Source organism: Astyanax mexicanus, chromosome 3 (assembly GCF_023375975.1).
Source record: "Astyanax mexicanus isolate ESR-SI-001 chromosome 3, AstMex3_surface, whole genome shotgun sequence".
Classification (NCBI taxonomy): Eukaryota; Metazoa; Chordata; class Actinopteri; order Characiformes; family Acestrorhamphidae; genus Astyanax; species Astyanax mexicanus.
In genome coordinates, this window is record NC_064410.1 from 60,667,324 (window position 1) to 60,692,090 (window position 24,767).

At 34.8% G+C, this 24,767-nt stretch overlaps 2 protein-coding genes across 3 annotated transcripts in view; one reads left to right on the plus strand and one right to left on the minus strand.

Annotated features, from left to right (window-relative positions):
• Positions 1-87: 87 nt before the first annotated feature.
• On the minus strand, positions 88-9,840 carry LOC103033365 (UBA-like domain-containing protein 1). The gene is made up of 3 exons (XM_049475980.1): positions 9,589-9,840; positions 9,115-9,168; positions 88-1,094 (listed from the first exon to the last, which is right to left on the minus strand). Exons 1-3 carry the CDS (start codon positions 9,697-9,699, stop codon positions 822-824), a joined length of 438 nt encoding a protein of 145 aa, XP_049331937.1. The 5' UTR covers positions 9,700-9,840; the 3' UTR covers positions 88-821.
• Positions 9,841-10,866: 1,026 nt separating this feature from the next.
• mgrn1b (mahogunin, ring finger 1b) overlaps positions 10,867-24,767 on the plus strand; it is a 29,014-nt gene continuing 15,113 nt past the window's right edge. For both annotated transcript variants that reach the window (XM_049475953.1, XM_049475954.1), the window contains exons 1-10: positions 10,867-11,563; positions 12,856-12,974; positions 13,085-13,173; positions 14,205-14,351; positions 18,429-18,546; positions 20,016-20,082; positions 20,253-20,296; positions 21,588-21,635; positions 21,760-21,828; positions 24,265-24,424. In XM_049475953.1, the coding sequence (XP_049331910.1) occupies positions 11,476-11,563; positions 12,856-12,974; positions 13,085-13,173; positions 14,205-14,351; positions 18,429-18,546; positions 20,016-20,082; positions 20,253-20,296; positions 21,588-21,635; positions 21,760-21,828; positions 24,265-24,424 (949 nt within the window). In that variant the 5' untranslated portion in view covers positions 10,867-11,475. The remainder of the gene's footprint in view (positions 11,564-12,855; positions 12,975-13,084; positions 13,174-14,204; positions 14,352-18,428; positions 18,547-20,015; positions 20,083-20,252; positions 20,297-21,587; positions 21,636-21,759; positions 21,829-24,264; positions 24,425-24,767) is intronic.

The window sequence follows — 24,767 nt, forward strand, 5'->3', positions numbered from 1 at the left end:
AATTGACTGTTAGCTGGCCTTTTGATTGTATATTTTATGATGATTGTAGACAAAAACGTAACAAAAGCAGCACAGAATGAGAAAATGTCAAGGCTGATCATTGCGATTTATTAAATTAAGATTACGGTATACAAGAGAATCGAAGAAAGGGTTCTGAGATTAAGATTAAACATTTATTTGCTATTGATCGATCGCTACCAATAGCAAATATGCCTCAAAAATCTCCCCAGAAAATAAATAACACTGTGTAGAAAAATGCTTGGTTCTGATCTTAACAAAATGTCCCTCAAAAAACTCAGAAAACTCTAAAACGATTATCTGACCATTTTGTTGGTCTTCTTTTAAATTGTATCATATTTTTAAACCTATATCAAGCGTTTCTGAGTCCAGTCCAGTCAAATTTCACCGTTCCAGCTGCTTCCAGCTGCAGCTTTCATACAGACAGTGATTCTGATTAACCATAGAGATCAAAAAACAAAAAAATAAAGAGTGAATCAGTCCTGGATGAAGAAGCTCCTCAGAAAGAGACACCCATGCATCTCTGATACTTAAAAATAAAATTAAAAATCCCACAAAAAAAAGAAAAATAAGAGTTTTAGAGTCTTTAATCTCTCATGCTGTGTGAAGAACGAGGAGAGGAACATCTCTCCAGTGATGTCCTCCAGGTTAATCAGTCCTGCAGTGTCCATCCATCCATCCATCCATCCATCCATCTGTCCGTCCGTCCATTAAGCGTGATTCTCCTCCAGTCAGATTCATCAGCAGGGCAGGCCAGGCTCCTCCTCCTGAGTGGTCCAGGGGCCGAACGGGGGCGGGGCCTCTCATCTCTCCGCCTCCATGGCCAGGCCGGGCTGCTCGGAAGAGGCCTGCTGGGTGACCTGCTGGGGCCAGTTGGGTGTGGTGGTCTGCGGGGGGAGCTGGGCGGTCGGCGTGGGGTTCATGGACCAGTTGGCGTAGGGAGGCGGGGAGGTCGCCATGGAAACCATGGGGCTGCTGCTGCTGCCGAAGCTCTCGGAGGCTCTGAGGCGGGAGAACATGGCGAGGGCGTCGGGGAAGTTGGGGGGCGTGGCCGGGGTGTTAGCTGGCGTACACATCTGTGGAAAGTAGAAAGACGAAATATGAATTAAGAATAAATCACACTGTAATATATATATATATATATATTAAATCAGCAGCCATTCAGCATCTTACACCCCACAGACCTTCAGGAAACATCCGATTGGTTCCTGGTCCTACAATGTTTTACTACCTCTTTATTATGGACATTTTATTAATCACAGTTTACGATTTTATTCACGAATTATTATGACTTTGTTTCAGGATGAGAAGAAGGAGCAAGGAGAGGACTCATTTATTTCATTTATAAATGAAGAAAACAAACTAACAATATACCAAAACAAAGACCTAAATAAACAAAGGAACACTGAGGACAAAGGAACGGGGAAAACAAAGAAAAAACTACAACCTAACAGACGTACAACGTACAACCACAGACAAGTGAGACAGGAACATAGGGAACTATTTATACACACAGAAGCGGACAGGAAACAGGAAACACCTGAAGACAGGTATTAAGAGGACGGAGCTACAAATGAACAGGTAAGCACACAGACAGGAGCACGTGGAGGAACACAGGACTGGGGCAGAGCTACAAATGAACACAAACATACAAAATACTAGGACTTTATTTTTTTTCTAAAACTATTTAAACTTAATATATAGTAATATGGTGATAATAATATTTTCAGATATTCCAAAAATATTACTTTAAATGTTAGAAATATTACAACTTTATTCCCAAAATATTAAAGCTTTATTTTCAAAATATTGCAATTCTTTTCTCAAAAATATAAAAATATTTTTTATATATTTTTTTATTCAATTCAATAAAATTTTTAAAACATTGCAACGTATTTTCAAAAATACTACAATTTAAAAAAATATATATTACAATTAATTTTTTTTTATTTTGCAACTTTATTCTCAAAAATGTTATAATTTAATTATCAAAAATATAAAAATGTTATTCTCAAAAATAAAACAAATTTTTTTGTAAAAGATTACAATTTCATTTGTAAAATATTACACATTTATTCTCAAATAAATTCCTATTTTATTATTAGACATATCACAATTCTATTCTCAAAAATATTACAATTTCATTCTTAAAAGTATTAAAATTTTATTCTCAAATAAAGTCCAATTTTATTTTTAAACATATCACAATTCTATTCTCAAAAATATTATATCTCTTTAAAATATTACAATTTATATATATATATATATATATATATATATATATATATATATATATATATATATATTTTTTTTTTTTTTTTTTAATTATTATTATTATTTATTTATTTATTTATTTTAACACTGCAACTTTATTCTCAAAAATATTGCAATTTCTTTTTCAAAAATTATTACAAAAACACATTGACATGCCCTAAATCAAGCTGCATGGTGCATCCGGTTAACGGCTCACCTATGGATTACTAAAATAGGGCCCATAATCTTGGTGAAACATTAAGGAATTAAGGAAAACTAAGGAATTTTAGCACCATTTTTCATTGTGTAACACTCTGTATTGTATCTATATTAAAATAGATTTCTCAGCTACTGTAGTTCCTGTATCAGTTTGAGTGTATGACTGGCTGAAACTGGTGAACACTGCCCTGCACTGCTCTACACTGCTCTCCAGCTTCCGGTCACAGGTCTCGAGTCTCGAGTTCAGGTTCTTTCAGCAGAGCTCTGCAGGATCTGTGGTCAGAGGGCCTCAGCTCGCTTCCCATGCACGTCCGGGAAACCCCGGCCAGATTTAGCTCAACACCGTCCCCCAAATATTCTCACGACTTCCTCACATAAACACACATGTGCTCCCTCACTGGAGCCGAAAGCAGATCTGAGCACACTGATCTGAGCTGAGGAAAAGCTTTACGATGAGTTCAATTGGTACCTCTGGCAGTGTGGGCAGTGTGCTAAGTCCTGCTGGAAAATGAAATCATCTCCATAAAAGTTGTCAGTAGCAGAGGGAAGCATGAAGTGCTGTAAGATTTTGTGGGAAAACAAAACTGCACTGACTTTAGACTTGATAATAAAACACAGTGGATCAACACCAGCAGATGACCTGTCTCTCCAAACCATCACTGATCATCAGTAAATTTTACATTTCATTTGTAAATCAAGGGATCAGAGTCTGGAGGAAAAGTGGAGAGACACACAGTCCAAACTGCTCGAGGTCTAGTGTGAAGTTTCCACCAATCAGTGATGGTTTAGAGAGACATTTCATCCATCTAGACCCACTATCAGACCTCACTCACAAGATAACACCTCATAACTTACATAACTTAAAGGATCTGCTGTAATGTTAGTGTTGGGGACGTATTTTTGCGCGCTTTTGGTGAGTCATCAGCTTGATTTAGGGCGTGTCAGTGTCTTTGCTTTTGTAACGATGGGATGTGGTTCATTTTGGGCGTAACACGAAATAAACCATTCAGTCACTTGCTATTCCCTTTAAGAGTCAGGCGAGCTCTGACTTTGATGGATTGCTATTTTGACAGCGCAGCGACCAATGCTTCTCAGCCTGCTGACTTCTCTGACATGCTCGTGTGTTGGGGAACGGTCCTGTGTTGACAATTTGACTGCCAAGACAGCAATGAACATCTAACTGTTGTCTAGGTTGTATTCAGTCAGTGGTGCACCTGTGTTTTCAATTGCCGAGGTAGCAATACACCAGAAATGTACCTGAACACACCTCATTACCAGACCACCTGACCCATCAGCGTAGATATATTCAGAAGAACTGTTGCTATTTAAACGATGCAGGCAAAAGATGGGGAAATAGACTGTTGGTGGGGTGTAAGATAGCAATGAGCATCACGGCATGCCTTGTACAGGATAGAAATTAGGACCCTTGGTGTTCCAGATACCACGGAACACCTTTAGACGTCTTGTGGAGTCTATATCTCAATGAATCAGAACTGTTTTAGTGGCACGAGGAGGAAAATGTAAAATTTTATGGTTACAGCTGATGGTCATATTAGAACCTGCATCAGTAGATCTAACTATTTTATAACAGGCCTTTTTTACAGTAATGAGGATTATGTTGGACAGGCTGGGAGATGAATATTTGACTTTCTCCATCAGAGCCTCAGTAAACACGGCCTGCCTGCTTCCTGCTGTTTATTACGTGTGAAAATTAAACAGCAGATCCAGGGAACAAATTAAACACAGACTGATAAGATATGCTGACCTATATTTTTAGGTAGAGACGTCATTAGGGGGTTTTCACATCAGAACGTCTGGACTAATCTACAGTTACAGTAGATACAGGAATCAGGTCACCTGAACGTGTCACATAATTATGTAAAAATTACAGAATATATTAATGTTACACATTATACCTTCTTATAAGCACATGGACCTGTGTTGTTATCTGTTTTACCAAGAAAAATCTCAGATAAACAGAGGAAAAGGATGGTGAGAACAGTCATAGTCAACCCACAGACCTCCAGAACAGCTCCAAACACCTACAACATAAAATTATATTGCTGCAGATGGAGTCACTGTGTATCGTTCACTATTCACTATTCGGCGCACTTAACACAAGGAGAGGCTGTACGGGAGAGAAATGAATGCAGAAGAAGCCTTTTCTGTGCCACAAACAGAGTCGCGTGAGGTATGCTAAAGCTAAAGCTAAAGTACATTTAAACAAACCAGCTTTATTTTGGAATAAGGTGCTGTGTGTGGACTGATGAAACTAAAATTTAGGAGTTATTTGGAGGGCGGTTATTTTTATGCATGGAGAAAAAAGAACACAGCATTCCAACACAAACACTTACTGCTCCCCACAGTAAAATTAGTGCCGGTTCCATCATGCTGTGAGGCTGTGTGATTAGTGCAGGTACTGGGAATCTTGTTAAAGTTGAGAATCACATGGATTCCAGTCAATATCAGTAGATTCTTGGGAACAATGTTGAAGAATCAGTGAGAAAGTTGAAGTTAAAGCATCGGGGCTGGATACTGTAACAAGACAACGACCCTAAACACTAAACACTGCTCAACATCTACTAAAGCACTAAAACATTCATGCAGGAGAACAAATACAATGTTCTGGAATGATCATCTCAGATCATCTCAGTCTTCAATCCAGACCTGAATATTACTGAATTATTATCTGTGGTGTGATTTAAAGCAGCTGTTCATGATCAGAAACCTGAATCAAACCTGACTGAACTGGAGATGATTTATAAAGAAGAATGATCCAAAATCAAGAATAGACCTTCAACCAGAAACCAGACTCATTGGAAGCTATAAGAAGAGTTTATAGGCTGTTATTTTGTCTGCAAAAGGAGGATCTACTAAATATTGATTCCTTTTTCTGTTGGGGCCCAAATTTATAAATGTATGCACCTGCCTAATTTAGTTTAAAGGATTATTGCACACTTTCTGTAAATCCTATAAACTTAATTTTACTTCTCAAATATCACTATGTTCATCTGCTATATGATATACAGTATTTCAATATAATTGCTGATCCCAACAAAAAAATTATTTATAAAGGAAAATACTGAAAATTATCAGGGGTGCTCAAACTTTTAAATACCTTTAAGTAAGGATATGCCATATTGTATCGTACGCAATAATATCGCCAACATTTTTGAATATTGTGAACAATATTATACCCTGAAATATCGTGCCATATCACTCTCCCCTAATTATCACATCAGGGTACCAATTTTTGTGCTGTTTTTAGCAAAAGAAAAATTCACACTGTTCTCATTTCCCATTATATATCTACTAGATGCAGATTATATCTGTCCAGTATCATTTATTTTACTTTAATCCTGGATATATGGAGATATTTAGAGTGCATTATTAGTATCATGACGTTCTGAATCATTGATTTTTACAAATCTGATAAAATTCTTGTATTTTTAATATCTCAGATAGTTATATCAGACGCAATAATAAAATGTAATTTTTATTTTGTTGCAGTAGTGTATTCATGAAAAAAAATAATTTAGTGTTTTATCATATCGCCAAGAGTATCGTTATCGTGAAAATACCATAAAATATCATGATATTATTTTAGGGCCATATCGCCCACCCCTACCTTTTAAGGCATTGCTGTAACGACTCTGTGTGTAATCAGAGGTCACTACACCAGCAGGAAGTACGGTGATGTGTAGATTACAGATGGTACAGTGGGAGGTTTCGGTGATGACTGTAGCTTTGTTTCAGTATGGGAGTGTTTGTGTACATGATTCAATTTACCAGAACTTTCACTGCAAGTTTAAACATGTACAGTACACTCCAGTATAATACTGCATATGGGCTGCTGCATGTCTGAATGACAAGCCCTAAATATTACTGGAAAAATTAACCCTGTCATGTATGCGGTGGCACAGAGGCTCCCAGCACTGGGGTCTTGAGTTCAAGTCCCTATCTGGGTGGAGTTTCCATGTTCTCCCTGTGTCTGCGTGGGTTTCCTTCCATAGTCCAAAAACACGGAGATCAGGTGTGTATGTGTAAAGTTTGTGGTATATATGTAAGTTTGTGTGTGTATAAATGTATGTATGACTGTGTGCCCAGATATAGATTGGCACTCTGTTCTGGGTAAATGCTGTAGTGCAGTCCGATGCAGTCCTCCAGTTGGACGGTTGTTTCCGGTTAAGAGTATGCTGTGCACTATTGGCTGCTTCTTCTCACCAGTACGAATGAGTACGAATAGTTTTGTGTAAAATGTGTAAATTTTTAGGCGTACCTGGGTTTCTAGAAAAGCGCTATATTAGTTTAACTTCATTTATTTATTCATATCAGGTAATAAGACTGAAAGAGACCTGAATTGCAAAATAAATAAATTAAGGAATCATTAACGCATTATCATTAAAAAAATATACATATTAAAAATTCATTACGCCACCAAGTTTGACCCCAACTTCCGCCGTAATCTGCCCCGCCCAATGTACAGTTATTTTTCTGTTGCGCTTTGCCTTTTTTTCAATTGAGCTAAACTGCTGAAAAAACACAGTTTAATCCAATATATCAGCTAGATAATATACTGCTATGAACAAACGCTGTCTCTGCTGCTCCATGATGTTTACACACTAAGAGCACAGTCTGTGCAGCGTTCACTGCTCACATCTGCCCGACACATCAGCGCTGCACGTCCCATTAAAAACACTGTGTTTAAAAGCACAGCAGCAAATGTTATCACCGTTCTGTATTAAATCAGCTTCACACTGAACAGATATACAGACACAAACTGAAACACAGAATCTTCTCACTATATTTCTCACTTTCTTGCCCCCGCGCCAGACAGCTCTGACCAATCAGAGGAGACGATGTGCTCGTGTGGTTTATTGGTGTGCATTTTGGTGCGTTTAGGTTTTTATGCCTGTGTGAAACCAAACCAAACAGAGGGAGAAACTCTCCAAATAAACAAACTCATCAACTGATCCGGATCATAGAAACTTTCACAACTACAGGAGTGAAAAACGTGAAAATGCTTTTTTATACTCAGCTAATTAATATCTAATTCACAAATCCTTACAAACCAAGCTGAGATGTTTATAAAACGTGTGTAAAAAAGCTTCCTCTATTAAATTTATTATTAATTCTTTATTCCAGATTTATCTCCCCTCAAACATACAAGTACTGTATATTCTAGTATTTTAATGAACACAAATTATATAAATATAATTACGTTTTACATTTCTTACATTCATTTTTTATTTACATTTAAACTTCCACTATGAAAACTTGTCTTAAGCATCTTAAAAAGAACAAGTGCGATTAATTTTTTTATTTTTTCAATTTTTTTAAATGACACCACTAATTTTTATAGAACATTAAAGTCATTATGGCTTTTAGAAAAATGTGTTTTAGGGAGGGTGGGAGGGGGGTAGTGCACTATAGGACTATATAAGCTTTTGTTCTTAATGGCTTATTATTTTTTTTCCTTACATTACTTTTACTTTTACACTTTAAGTAGTTTTGAAACCAGCACTTTTTAAAAGCACATAAAGTGTTTTTACTTAAAATGTAAAAAGCAAAACGCTTGAGTTGATACTTCAACTACTACAGAACTTATTTTATTAAATCCTAGTATCTATACTTCTACCTACAGAGTAATTATTGGAGATACTTTTCACTCCTTTGCTTAAGGTGGGTTAATATTAATTAATAATCTGCAATGTGGAAAATACATAAAAAAAAAGATTGAATGGGAATGTGTCCATAGGTTAGACTGGGACTAAGGCCTATCAGGATAAGATTTTTTTGTGGAGGATTTATTGTGCTGAAAATTATTGCAATATAAGTTTAAGACTATTAAATTCCACTAAATAGCATAAAAAAGCAAGTATACACTTTTTAAAGATAGCAAATATTAAATTAATCATTTATTATAATTAGTCTGGGATTTATATACTTATTTTTTCACCTACTTGAGTCCACACTGTGTGTATGGAGTCACTGTTATTGTAGCATGATTGGCTTTAATACGGTTCACTGTCATATATGTGAAAAAACATACAAATAAACACAAATTATCAAAAATGATTGAGGTCATGTCCATTTATTGTATGATAAATCGATATTGCAATTATTGTGACAGCCCTACTAGTACTGTATGTGATTTAATTGTTGTTTTTATATGGTAGGTCCTCACAAGAATACTAAAACAAGTCTCTGTGTGTGTGTGTGTGTGTGTGTGTGACACGCTGTAAACAGAGCTGTTCTCTCTTTTTCCTGGAATCACCCTCCCCCCACACTGAGGACACGTTTACAGCAATAAACCAACTTATAACAGAATAAACCCCCACAGACAAAACCCTGAGACCCCCATAAACCCCCACAGACCCCCACAGCTCCACATATTTAGCTTAATATACATTTAACATACATTATATATCTTTATTTATGTCTGACTCGTGCACTCATGGTACAACATGGCGGAAGACACATATACACACACACATATATATATATACACACTCACACACACACATTTATATACACACACACACATACAGCATTATTATTATTATTATTATTATTATTATTATTATTATACTATATATATTTATATAAATAGTATAAACTCACCATCTGGTGGCTGTAGGGAATGTTGGCCTCCTGGAAGAAGGCACTGAGGGCTGTCTGAAGCAGGAAACAGTGTGGGAAAGTGTGTTAAAATCAGTGTATTATTCTATAAATGGTTCTAATCTTAATCGAATTATTATACAAAGAAAAAAAAAACATGATCAGATTCTTTAAAACATTTTAAAACGACCTAAAACGATCAACGTTTCTCTTATTTATAGGACAGTATAAATAGTATTAAAAAACAACTGATTTACTGATTTAATCAAGTTATAGCCTGTATTTCTCTGTTTTCTTTACTATAATAGATAAGTAGTAAAGTGAGATAATGCTGTAAGACAGTTAATACATTGTATAAGAGTATAAGAAAGTAAAAACAGAATAAATCTGAGAATTACAGTGTACAGTGTATTAGTGTTAACAGTGCTGTACTGTAGTAGTAATAGTAGTGCTGCAGTAGTAAACACACACACACACCTCGAACTGCCAGTGTTCCGCCTGCAGCAGCTGCTGGGCCTGATCCGCGGCGCATCCAGCGATCAGGACGAACTGGTTGATCATAATTTGGTGTTTTAACTCGTCCATCATTTCTGTCCCTCAGCGCGGCTCCCTGCGCTCCTCTCTCTCCGCCGCCTCGCTCATAATAACCTCTCTCAGCTCCCAACACACACACACACACACACCGCCTTACAGAGCCCACTAGTGGACCAATCACCGCACTGTACATTAACACTAAACTCATCCCCATATGAGTGGCATAAAGTTATCCAAAAGCAGTGTGTAAGACTGGTGGAGGAGAACATGATGCCAAGATGCATAAAAATGTCCACCAAATATTGATTCCTTAACTCCTAAAACTTTCTTTGCATTATTTGAGGTCTGAAAGCTCTGCATCTTTTTTTATTATTTCAGCCATTTCTCATTTTCTGCAAATAATAAATGCTCTAAATGACTTAAAACATTTTTATTTGGAATTTGCGAGAAATGTTGTCCATAGTTATAGAACAAAACAACAATGTTCATTTTACTCAAACATATAACTATAAATAGCAAAAGAAAAAAGAAAAACTGATTCAGAAACTGAAGTGCTCTCTAATTTTTTTTTTACAGAGCTGTAAGAAGAAAAACATTTGATATGGGTTTATATAAAGCCTCTGCCCTTATAATATACAAACAATATATGATAACAAAGATAACTTCAACAAAAAAGTCAAGCTATATAACACAAAAACACAGTGACTGTGTAGACATACAAGAAAAAACAATTACGAAGCATTTTTCAAAATTTTCAAGTTAATTATCTTTTATACTGTTTTATAGATGAGCATGTTTTGACAAAATGGTTAAAATCATTCCACTTTTATATACACACACACACATATATATATATGTATATATATATATATATATACATATATATATATGTATATATATATATATATACATATATATATATGTGTTTACAGAACCCTCTAGTGGAGGAGTCACCACACTGCACTATCCTTTCTATACACGCCTATACGTATTTTCTACATTGTAGATTAATATTAATCACATGAAATTAGTTAAAATAGGGGCACGTGTGGAATTACGTAGTAAATCATATATAACTGTTTTTGTCCTCCACAATCCCCTGTTTTGTGTTGCTGTATAGCTTAAAATAATAAATTTGCAATGTAAAAAATCATAATATTAGTGGGACGCAGTGCGGTCTGATCACCTGATTGGCTGAACGGCCCGTCAATCACATTAACAGCAGCCAATCAGGGCCTGCGCTGGAACTCGGTGTACTTTCCGCTGCTGTTTTTAGCCTGGCCGTTGTCTTAAAGTATTGAAAAATTATCTATATCGATCAGCCAGGCTGTATTCGGTCTGATCGATCTGATTATCGGTTATCAAACAGTTAGTTACAGTAAGCTGGTTAATGATTAGATAGCCTAGCTACTTAGTAACGGAGCTAACGCTAGTTAACGCTAGTCAGCTTAGGCTAGCGAATTATCGCGTTAGCTGCTTAAAGCTAGCTAGTTAGCTTAGCTTAGCTTAGGTAGCTAACAAACAAACACACCAGCGGAGCTGCGGGTTAAACCGTAGCTTAAAAATCTTAATAATATCTGTAACAGCGGGTCAGCCGAGTCCTGTCAGCCGAACCTGACCGAACCCGCGGGGTACAGGCGGTATAATCCCCCCTGTCAGGTTTATATATTAGATAAATATTGAGATATTCGGCTGAAGGGCAGGAGAGCTGCGTTTGGTTCGGGGGAGTAGAGTTAGCTCTGTGGCTAACCTGTGTATTATTCTGTGATTCCGGTATTATTGCCCGAAATTTGTGTTTTTCATAGTTAAATCTTTAAAGTTGAGTTAATTATGGGGTCAGTTCTCGGGCGGAGGATCGCTGGGGTGGAGGATATTGACATTCAGGCCAATTCTGCCTACAGATTCCCACCTAAATCCGGTAAGTTCTGCGGTGTTTACTAGCTAATGTAACGTTAATTATATAGGTTAGGTTTAACGCGTCTTAGCGTTACATAGCTACATACGCAAATTATAGGTTATTCTATAACTCCTATTTTGTTTTTATTGCTTTATATTTTTCAGTTTTATGTATTAATCTGTAGTTGCATTCTTCTCTTTTTTTATCACCTTCGATTTGCTTACCTATGAATGTATGATTTCTACTAAATTCCTATTATTTTTTAATGTTTTTTGTTTTATATCTTATTTTAAAACCTTATTTATCAATATATATTAAAATGCTGGGTTAATTGTAAATGAGGGCCACCCTCAATGTACTCTGAGCTTAAATAAAGGTTAATTGATTGATTGATAACTGCTGTTTAATTTTGGCTTCAGAAGAGCTGAACGATATACCGATATTTTTATTGTACAAATGTTGAGTGTTGGGACCAGATGAGCTGAACGATATATTGATATTTCACGATAAATCAACAATAATAATATATGTATATCGTTCAGAACTTCCGGTGCTGACCATTAATAAACTAATTTTCGATTTATAACAAAATTTGAATATCATTGAAATGTTACTTTATTTCAGTAATTTAGTTTAAAAATCATGTGAAACTCGTATATTATATAGATGTATTAAACACACAGAGTGATCTATTTTAAGCATTTATTTCTTTTATTGTTGATGATTATGGAGTGAAGCACAAAGTGCTGTAAGATTTTGTGGGAAAACACTGCACTGACTTCTGGTCATCTGCTGGTGTTGATCCACTGTGTTTTATTATCAAGTCTAAAGTCAGTGCAGTTTTGTTTTCCCACAAAATCTTACAGCACTTCATGCTTCCCTCTGCTGACAACTTTTATGGAGATACGAATTTCATTTTCCAGCAGGACCTGGCACACTGCCCACACTGCCAAAAGTACCAATTGATCTTTAAATTGAGAAATGAACATAAAAACTATTGGCACCATGTATAATTCCAGGTCTAAGCTAGAGCAGTTTAAACCCCTCAGTATTGAGAACACTGTAGATCACAAGGAAATAGCCAAGTATTTTGAGTGTGTGGTTTCAACAGTGAGGACTGTTAATAATAAATAACAGATCAGGGGAAGTGTGGAAGTCACAACAACACATCAAGGCAATTACTGCATAAGACACTACCTAGGCAGAACAAGAGGACTGTGAGCAGATGCTTGTATAAGAACTCAGGACACCTCCTGTATGTCAGATTGAGGTGTTAGTCCTCACACTGACTCTGTTATCTCTGTTCCTCACAGGGAATTATTTCGCTAGTCACTTCTTCATGGGGGGTGAGAAGTTTGACACCCCTCACCCTGAGGGTTACCTGTTCGGGGAGAACATGGACCTCAATTTTCTAGGCAACCGTCCTGTGCAGGTATGGATGAGGGATATGTTGTGATCTCATCTTTTCTCTCTTTTTTTTTTTTTTTTTTAGCGCTCTATTTTAAGTCTTGTTTATTTCGTTACACCGCTGTCTGTTCACAGTTTCCGTATGTGACTCCGGCACCTCACGAACCAGTGAAGACTCTGAGAAGCCTCGTCAACATCAGGAAGGACTCATTAAGACTCGTCAGGTACGGACTTATCTGAACTACTGAACTTTTATTTTATAGTAAAGATGGAGTGAAACTACTTTCTCTTCCTAAACCAATATTATATTTTGAAGATTGGCCAACACCACATTTCTTTTAAAATATATATTTATATACATTTCTGCAATAATATATTTTGCTTTGTTAATGATGCGTAAGATGACATTCTTGAGTTCGATCGCATGCTTTCTAATGTATGTATAAAGTAATTTCCAGACTGTAAGCAGCTACTTTTTTTTTTTAAACCTCACACGCTTATGTAACGGTACTGCTAATATATGTTTTGTTTTTTTTTTGCTAGCAAATTTAGCACATTTACTCTCATGACTTTTTCTGGTAGGCTGTTTTTTTTTTTTAAACAGCCATGTAGCAGCACTTTACGGTACATAAAGTTATTTGTGTACGTAGCCTATGTAATTAAAAGTTTCTGTGTAACATCTTTCTGTATAAATATATCATTTTATATAACGTGGACAGCTGCAGCTTATAGTCAGGGGCAGCTTGTACAAATTCTTTTTTCTTTTTAAAATTTGTGGGTTCAGCTTATATATTCCATTCAGGTGCGCTCAATAGTCTGAAAATTATGGTAAATGTTTGTGGACACCCTGCTAATAATTGTATTCAGTTTCTCCAAGTTGTAACCGTTGCTGACACAACTGCCAAAATAATAGGAATATCCCTGAAGTGGATAAACATCAACGTATTGACACCGTGCTTAATGCCATGTGTGGACTAAAGGGACATATTGGAACTGTCTTTTTTTTTTTGGCATGCTGTCATCCATCCGATATGTTTGGGATAAGAAGCATGATAAACTCTGTTTAATGTCACTAAATTCAGAAAAAACAATATAAAGAAACTTCTGGTCAAATGCAACATGGAATTTTGTCATTATTTATAAAGAAAAACTGATTCACACTGTCAGATATAATGTGTTTTTATTTATTTATTATTTAGTTATTAAGTAGCTGCATGCATGTGTGGACTGATGTGCAGTTGTGTTTAATTCACAGGTATAAAGATGATGCAGACACACCTACTGATGAAGGCGCGAAGCCCAGGGTTCAGTATGGTGTGGAGTTCACCTTTGATTCAGACGCTCGTGTGGCAATCACCATCTACTGCCAGGCCTTTGAGGAGTTCTCCAATGGAATGGCTGTGTAAGTTTAAGAGCTGCGATTGGAATCGTTGCCATTTATAGCAACAGTGCACTACATGATGAGTCAGCTGTTTTTGTGGAGCTGTTTCAAATCTCACTGGTACAGTTTTAATTTTCTAAATATTTCACTGTGTATTAGGGGTGGGCAATATTATATCTTATACAATATATCGTGACACAGGAATATCATGATATTAAAAATCCATATCGTGATAATAGGGCTGTTCTGTCTTAAAAGTAGTCTATTATTTACTGTGAAGCTTTAGGTGTATTTATTGTATAATTGTTTCAGTTTGCAGTTTATATGCATGCACTAAATATTCTGCAATATTATTTGCTGCATTGTATTATTTTATGCTATATTATTTATTATCATAATTTATACATTATGATTATACTGTTATACTATTATACTATATTCCTGAAATGAGTGAATTATTTTAGTTTTTCTATATTGCCAAGTATATTGTTATCGCAAAAATACCCTGAAATATCGTGATATTATTTTAGAGCCATATCGCCCACCCCTACTATGTATCACCTCTAATGATACATAATACAGATGATACAGTTGAATTTCCAATGGAGGTGTTATGTCAGATGTACTCAGAGGGGGAAAAACAAGGATAGTTCGTGTTTGGTCTCTCACCATTTAGTTCACTATATAACAAATGCTGTATGGTGAGTAGTGAAAGAGTTACCATATTATTTTTTACATTTTAAGACGCACTTAAAATCCTTTAATTTTCTAAAAAATCGTAAGTGCACCTTATAATCCAGTGCACCTTATGTATAATTTTAGCAGTCAGGAATTAAGGAGCAGTAAAGCCACTCCGCAGAAGTACAGCGTTATAAAGGTGAGTTTTCAGTAATGTTTCTCCAGCACTAAGGCTGGAGCAGTATTAGCATTGGCTGTTAACCACAACGCTAGCTCTTTTTACCGTGTTAAAACAAGAGATCAGAGATCTTTAGTGTAGCACTTTTGGGCAGCATTTACTAGCGCTAGCACTGCTGCTAACCGCGCTAAAATATTGGACTTCAGATGGAAGCACTTCAGTCACCCAAATAAACAGTTTTCAGAAAAGATATTTGTGTAGGTTAACATCCAGCACTCGTTTGACTTTTTTAAGAATTACAGTTTTGTTTGCTTAGGCGGGGATACATGGCAACACCCCTGTTCCTTACTGTTGTTGCTTAACATGCACCTTATAAAATGGTGCACCTTATGTATTAATATAGACCGTAATAGACTGTAATTGGTAATCGACTCCAAAGACAGCTATAACCAGTATTTACAAATTATCTACAAATAGACTTCCCTTCAAAAGTATTGGAACAGTTCTGCTTTAGACTGAAAACATTTGGGTTTGACATTAAAATATAAAAAATATGAGACAAAAGATCAAAATTTCATCAAATAGTGTATGCATTGTACTTTCTAAAGAGGAGACTGAAGGGAGTAACCCCCCAAAACAAACACCAAGTGAAAGAGGCTGTGGTGAAAGCCAGGAAAAGCATCACAAAAGAAGAATGCATAGGTTTGGTGAGTGGGTCACATAATTAATACAAATTGAATGTATGAAAGAATAAGTTACGCTTATATAGCGCCTTTCTTGAAACCCAAGGTTGCTTTACAATCACATTTTAACAGACATCCGTTTATACTCAGCCCTCATCCACACACTGGTGAGAAACGGCAGCCAATAGCGCACAGCGTACTCTCAACCGGAAACAACCGTCCACCTGAAGGACTGTATCAAGCACTACAGCATTTACCCAGAACAGATTTCAAATCTGGTGCACCTTATTCGTGAAAAATATACTAGAAAATAGCCATTTTTTATCTCCTTATAGTCCATAAAATTTTTTAGAATATCCATTTTTACTGATGTCCATGTTTTTGGACCTTGGGAGCAATTTACATAGACACAGGGAGGACGCCACCATAAGCCACCGTGCCGCTCTGATATTGCGAGCAAATTTGCAATTTGCAACTAAATACGTAGTCTTATTCACTTAAAATTATTTTAAGGTTACCTGTACATTTATTTGTAATTATTTTAAAACTTTGTCTCACATTAACCCTTGTGTGGTGTTCATATTTTTGTTACTCGTTTACTTTGTTACTTGTATTTAATTCAGCAAAATTAAGCAATTTTACATTAAAATGCTTTACACATGCTTGCTTCACCTAAATTGCAAGCAATATAAACAGCTTACATGGTTAATATTTGCCCTCCTTTACCTTTCTTATGTTACATTTCTTTCAAAAAGTGCTACTCTTTTTTTATTAGTTTTTTAATAAAATGTAAAAGAAAATGAATTAAACTCAAGATATGAGTAGAAAATTTGTTTAGTTTCAAATTTACCAATGAAGCAATGTTTATTAGCCCTTGGCCAAACATACTGTATGTAATATAAATGTTTAGGGGGGGGGTGGGGGGTGTACAGTGTGTCTTTATCGAAAATGTGTTTTGATATATGTTTTTCACAAAAAATGAGCCAATGCCAATGAGTTTGAGTTAGAAAAATATTTTTTTACTATCATTTGATGAAAAATGAAAACGGGTCCCACAGACCCGAACACCACACAAGGGTTAAAAATGGGTGCATTAGGACAGAAGGTGCTATCTTCTGAACTGTGTATCAGACACAGATGTAAAAACCTGGAAATATATATATATATATATATATATTTTTTTTTTTTTCTTATCTTTTAATGTCAAACTCAAAATGTTTTTAGTCTACAGCTGAAATAAACGATTGGCTTTTAGGAGAGGAGTGTATATATCATTGAACAATTTAGACCCTATTTATCTGCATTCCTGGACATTAGAGCAACACTCAGTCCACAGATAATGATTATTATTATTGTTATAATATTTTATCATGGTTTATTGTGCACTATTAATGTTAATGAGCTCTGGGATCTGCAGGGTAATGTGGATGTGTATGTTGGATCTTTTTAATAGTGTAGAAATAAGATCATTTTGTTATAATGATGTTATTTGGCGGTTTTGTGCTTCAGGCGTAAGATGAATAATAGCTATAGGTCTGAGCAGAACAGAGCGAACGGTTCAGAGCCCTTAGCAACAGCGTGTTTCTATGGATACTCAGCAGGTTTGTACTGAAGGATGATACAGGCTGTGTGTATCAGGAGGCTGTACATTTATAATATTGCTGATTAATGAGCCTCTCAGCTTCTTATTTCCTGCCCATTTACATTAATCCAGAGGCTCGTCTTTCTGAAACCCTTATTGCAGGAAATTGACCTTTTATAGTCTCAGTCAAAACAGCCATTGTGTAATAAGATAATAAATCCTTCTATTTGTTTCTATTAATCAATCTTTATTTTTACTTGGAAATACATTGAGAGTAATCCTCATTTACAATGCTGCCAAACATTTACAGTATAAAAGTGATTGAAATGATTTAATAAGAAATAATAATCAAATTGGAAGTGATGAGGAACAAAATAGTAAAAAATAATAAATAAAAGAAATACAAATTTTAAACCAACATTTAATATTGATTAATAAAATATTTATGTTAAAATAAAAAGACATAAAAACAAATTGATACTTGAAAAGTAAATAATTTATAAAATATAAAATGAAGAAAATATTGATATGATAATACTAAAAGTAAAGTAAAATGATAAGAATGATAAGAAATGATAAAATGAATAATAAAATAAAAATTAATAAAAAAAAGAAACTACTTTTTTTTAGCTTTCAAAAATTGTAAATTTTAAATAGTAAATAGTAAATTGTAAATAATAGCTTGAAATGTCACCATGGTAAAGTTGTAGTGTTGTTGTGTGGTGTTTGTCAGTCATACTCTTTATTAGGGCTGGGTATTGTTTTACATTTTTCAGTACTGGTACAGATACAAGTTTAAATTCGATGCAATACCCAAACAATAATTTTTTGAATACCTTTTTCTAAATTGTAAACAAAAAATAAAAAACTCAATAATTATTCTCACACAGTGTATTTATTTAACAACCAACCTGAGTAATCTCTTTAATACTGTCACCATTAGAGTCTCAGTTTACTCTATTTTTGTCTTTCTGCAGTTATAGTCCCAAGAGTCCGGTGATGGTGTCTGAAACGGTGCACTGTAAGCGAGGGGTGAGCCAGCAGTTCTCCTTACCCTCCTTCAAGATCGATTTCTCTGAATGGAAAGAGGAAGATGTGAGTACTGTCATTCCATTCCAGCTTAATGATTTTACTCTCAGACAAAACTGGGCTTTTTTATGTTAGAGGACTACTTTTACACTATTTTTTGATACTGGTATTTTTGGCAGTGTGCCAAGTCCTGCTGGAAAATGAAATCTGCATCTCCATACAACTTGTCAGCAGAGGGAAGCATGAAGTGCTTTAAGATTTTGTGGGAAAACAAAACTGCACTGACTTTAGACTTGATAATAAAACACAGTGGATCAACACCAGCAGATGACATGTCTCTCCAAACCATCACTGATCATCAGTAAATTTTACATTTCATTTGTAAATGAAGGGAGCAGAGTCTGGAGGAAGAGTGGAGAGACACACAGTCCAAACTGCTCGAGCTCTAGTGTGAAGTTTCCACCAATCAGTGATTGTTTGGAGAGACATGTCATCTGCTGGTGTTGATCCACTGTGTTTTATTATCAAGTCTAAAGTCAGTGCAGTTTTGTTTTCCCACTAAATCTTACCGCACTTCACGCTTCCCTCTGCTACTGACAACTTTTATGGAGATGAGGATTTCATTTTCCATCAGGACTTGGCACACTGCCTACACTGCCAAAAGTACCAATTGGACTTACATAATATTAAAATTTTCTGAGACACTGATTTTTGGGTTTTCGTTGGCTATTTGACTCTTGCTAATAAATATTCATACATGCAAACATTTTGCCTCTGATTGACTAACAGCACTGCGGCACCAGCGAGACAGACAACAGTTAGAAACGTTTTAAAATAAAGGCATTTCTACACTAATAACATCATATGTCTTTGCAATGTTGTATGTTACTTTACAGCATGTGTAATAATGCCCTGATAAGTGCACCTAGTCTTAGAGTCTCTGTAAAACACCAAATCCACCGGAGATCCTATTTAAACCTATAGTTACTTACACACACAGAGGTGGGTAGTCCAGGTCCAGGAAGAAAAATAATTGACTTTATTTTCACTTTAAACTAGTGTAAACAGAACTGTTCTAAATCTACACCTACCTATCTTGGCTGGTGGTATTCCTCCATAGACAAATTCTAACCATTTGTTTCTTAGCTCTGAATTACTGGGTAAAGCATAAAACACTGATGTGTTATTCGTACAAATAACACAGGAATGAACTGCATGCTGTTTCTAGTGCTGTCATTTAGCTCCTATCTGACGAGACGTGCTGTTCTGCGCTGCCCGGCTTCAGCTCTGTCTGTGGGCGGTCCCGAGCCAAGGTGGGCGGGGCTATAAATACTAATTCACGGGTTGGCGTAGATACGGTGCTTTTCCTGATCGACTCGTTTTTTGGAATATTTTCTTTTACTAGCTGCTGCAGACAATGAGGAAGAGGATTTTCATCATAAACAACTCAGAGAGACCTACTGTATTTCAAACAAAGAACAAGAGGATTTTTAGCTAAAGGACATCTTTAATTACTCGTCTGTATGTTGTTTCAGCTGAACTTCGATCTGGACAGAGGCGTTTTCCCCATGGTGATCCAGGCTGTGGTGGATGAAGGAGACGGTACGTAGCTGTATGGTTGATCATGTGACTGGGATAAAAAGTCTTCTATATTTAGCTGTGTTGGTAAATCTGATTAGCGGTGCTGTGTGTGTGTTAATGGAGGTCAGTGTGTTAGAAACACCTGCAGTTCTGCTCTGGGGGTTGAGCTGATGATTTTATTATTGTTGCAGATTGTTTAGGACATGCGCATGTGCTGCTGGCTGCCTTTGAGAGAGTAAGTGGACACACACACGCGCACACACACACGCAAAACCTTTTTACAAGGTTTATGCATGCTAATGATATGTATAAAAATAAATGTAGGGGTGGAAGAAAATATTGATATTTTATCATGATATTTTGTTTTTAAATTCTGTCTCAATTTTGACAAAAACATATTGATTTTTTAAAATTCTTATGCAAATATTGACACCAGGTGGTGGTTTATTTGGATTTGTGTTTAAACCTCACCCACTAGATAGCAGTGTTTTACTCTTATTGTTTGACCTCACTGTTCTGATTGAATACAATCTCTTCTTTTACTCAGGTTTTAGAAATATGATTGTGTTTTTGATTTGGTTCAAATTATCACAATATATCAATATATTTCACAGTATCATGATTATATATATATATATATATATATATATATATATATATATATATATATATATATATATATATATATATATATACTAAAAGTGATACATTAAAAGTACAGTTTTATATCAATTAATCGATCAACCTTTATTTTGACTCTGATGTACATGACCCTCATTTTCAGTGCAGCTGAGCAATTACAAAATAACAGGAATTGACCTGAAAAATAAAAGTAATTTTTTTAGAAAATGTATATTTTATATATTTTTTAATATTATATTTTTATGTATATTAATGCTAAATTTGATGAATAATTATGAAAGTTTTAATAAGTAGGAAAAAAACAAATTTTAATTAATAAAGTAAAGAAGATAAAAAGTGAAACTAAAACTATTAAATAATTAAAAATATAAATAATAATATTAATAGATATTAAGAACAGTATTGAAATAGTGTATATTTTTGCTGTACAGTGAAAAACATGTTTCTCCATTTGTAGTTGACAATTTTTAGTTTTATACATAATTTGAACACACAACCTTTTGAACTGACCCTTACACTGTCTCAAAATTGAACTAATATGAACTAATAATTCTCCTAAATTAATAATAATTAATATTAATATTACTTTTTTAAGTTAAAGGTGCTGTTTATTATTATATTTAAACAATACTAAATTGCAGAATATTTATTGTGCATGTACATAAACTGCAAACATAAACAACTACACACAAAATACCCTCAAATCTTCACAGTAAATAACAAAACAAATACAAATTAGACTTTTTATCATTTATTAAAGATTGTAATGATCTTACCCTGTATGATACAATATGGCACTCCCCTAATCATAACCTCAGAATGTTATTAATGATGAATATGTGATTATTAATGTTTATGTAAAATGATTATTTCTCCTTTGACAGCATGTGGATGGGAGTTTCTCTGTGAAGCCCTTAAAGCAGAAGCAGATCGTAAGTTCCACTGATTTATTAATTCAGGCTGAATGGATTAATGATTTTCTGCTCAGATTGAGTTAAATTAGAGCTAAGCTGCTGTTAGATCTGCCACCTGATATCACTGCTGTCTGTTTTACAGGTGGATCGAGTTAGTTACCTGCTGCAGGAGATCTATGGCATTGAAAACAAGAACAACCAAGAGACTAAGGTCAATATAATCAGCATTCTCATTAACGTCCATCTACATTTACTATTTAGTACAATTTTTTTTTTTTTTTTTTTTTAGATTATCACATTTTGCATATTTCAGATCATACATTGTAATCCACCACCTTCCAAAGAGAAGGGAGCTGCATCTGTGGTTGAAGGAGATAAATTTAAAATGTCCTCCAACACCTCCATACATCTGCTCTTACTATTTTGGATAGAACACCAATGCTTAAAAACTTTTTTTATATATACTTATGAACAACTCTGGACACAGTACCATTCAAAAGTTTGGACACACCTTAAATTCAGTGTTTTTTATGGTCTGCATTGTAGATTAATACTAAAGTCATCAGTAAATGAGAAGCTGTTTCCAAACTTTTGATGGGTAATATATATATATATGAAGAGTTTGATTCCAAAACGCGATAAACACCATTTTAAAAAAAAAATGAGTTAGAGCCAGAATCAGAATGTTATGTGACCACTCTTGAAAAGCCAATATTCAGTTTTCATCAAAACGCCACATCCGCCGTGTAATACTGCCCTGCTTTCTCTCTTTCTTTCCAAAACGCGACAAACGCCAGTCTTGTTTTCCCGCAGAACGCCACATCTCCCCTCATCCAATCACAGGGCAGCATTCCACGAGCTATAGAATGTAAACATCATAGCACGCGCCCTTTGAGCGTGCCGGTATTTCGTGTAGGCTACTTTCACTTTCGTTTTTCACTCTTAAAGTCCGCGAAAATGAATGGGTTTGATGGTATAGAGGAGTCTGTTTGTGTAGCAGTTATTGGAAAAAAGAGAAAGCCGTCAAAAGAGTCTCGTGTACGTGAAAAGGTAAAGAAAATGAGGCATTCAGGAGGAGGGAAATGCCGGCTGTCATCTGCAGTTCACACACACACACACACACACACACACACTATACTACACCACACTGCACTACACTACAGCACATGAATGTAACATGATTTTGGGGATTTTATAGTCTTAATGTTGTTCGTTCATGAAATTTTGCACTTTTTTGAAAAGAAATGTTTTGAAATGTGTGTTTTTAGGCCCAATGGTCAAACTATTATATTCAGATGTACAATTTACTGTTATTTATTATTGTATTTTGCAAAATGTTCAGTCAAAAAAAATGTTCTATTGATACCAAAGGATATATAAGACATTTTGAAAAAAAAACATGGCATGGATTTATTGCGTTTTGCAAAAAAACGATTTTTTTTTTCCAAATAAATCTTTAAATATTAAAATCTTGATTAGATTTTTTTGTTATTTTAACCTTGGTATGGTATTTGATAGTTTGAAACAGAAAACGGTGGTTTTCAGCCTACCACTTTCTTGCTAAAGAAAACCCTTTTTTACTCAAATTGATAAAAATGGATTTATAGTGTTTTGGAACCAAACTCTTCATATATATATATATATATATATATATATATATATGTATATATATATATATATATATATATATATATATATATATATATATGTATGTATATATATATATATATATATATATATATATATATATATATATATATATATATATATGTATGTATATATATATATATGTATGTATATATATATACATATATATATACATATATATATATATATATATATATATATATATATATATGTATATATATATATATATACATATATATATACATATATATATATATATATATATATATGTATATATATATGTATATATATATATATACATATATATATATATATATATATATATGTATATATATATATATACATATATATATACATATATATATATATATATATATATATATATATACATATATATATACATATATATATATATATATATATATATATATATATATATATATATATATATATATATATATATATATACATATATATATATATACAGGGGTTGGACAATAAAACTGAAACACCTGTCATTTTAGTGTTGAAATTGTTAAATTGTGTTAAATTGGAGCAGCCTGGTGTTCAATCTTCATTAATTGCACATTATTGCACCAGTAAGAGCAGTAAGAGTGTGAAGGTTCAATTAGCAGGATAAGAGCACAGTTTTACTCTAAATATTGCAATGCACACTATAACATTATGTGTGACATACCAGAGTTCAAAAGAGGACAAATTGTTGGTGCACGTCTTGCTGGAGCATCTGTGACCAAGACAGCAAGTCTTTGTGATGCATCAAAAGCCACGGTATCCAGGGTAATGTCAGCATAGCACCAAGAAGGACCAACCACATCCAACAGGATTAACTGTGGATGCTGTAAGAGGAAGCTGTCTGAAAGGGATGTTCGAGTGCTAACCCGGATTGTATCCAAAAAAACATTAAAAAAAAACATGGCTGATCAAATCACGGCTTATATACCTGTGAAATCTGACTCACTGTGTGATTTTTCTCCTCCAGCCCTCTGATGATGAGAACAGTGATAACAGTAACGAGTGTGTGGTGTGTCTGTCGGATCTGCGGGACACACTCATCCTGCCCTGTCGACACCTCTGCCTGTGCAACTCCTGTGCGGACACACTGCGCTACCAGGCCAATAACTGTCCCATCTGCAGACTGCGTACGTACCAACTGGCCTTTCTTCTTTTTTTTTTTTATACATATTTACTAAAACAGTTGTAACCTGTAAAGAACAGAAGTGCATTTTTTGCTTAAAACGGTTGGATGTTTTATGACTTCATGTCCTAATCGCCAGCATTCCCCCCTTTCATCTAAAACAACTACCTGTCTCTAACATTGACTGAGAGAAAGTTTTCCCCACTCCTCCATGCAGAATTCTTTCAGCTCTCCTATGTTTTAGCTTCAGTTTTTGGTCACATTTTCTTGAGGTCCAAGTATTCATAGCTGATTCTATGATAAAGAGCTTGCCAGGCAATGCTGCAGCAAGCAACCTCAGTATTGTT

What these genes read in the sequence shown, in the direction of transcription:
- LOC103033365 (XM_049475980.1), bottom strand. Translation starts at nt 9,699, where the DNA reads ATGATGGACGAGTTAAAACACCAAATTATGATCAACCAGTTCGTCCTG. An exon ending in CGGAACACTGGCAGTTCGAG is followed by an intron (nt 9,169 to 9,588) that starts GTGTGTGTGTGT and finishes TTCCTGCTTCAG; the next exon opens with ACAGCCCTCAGTGCCTTCTT. An exon ending in TTCCCTACAGCCACCAGATG is followed by an intron (nt 1,095 to 9,114) that starts GTGAGTTTATAC and finishes TACTTTCCACAG; the next exon opens with ATGTGTACGCCAGCTAACAC.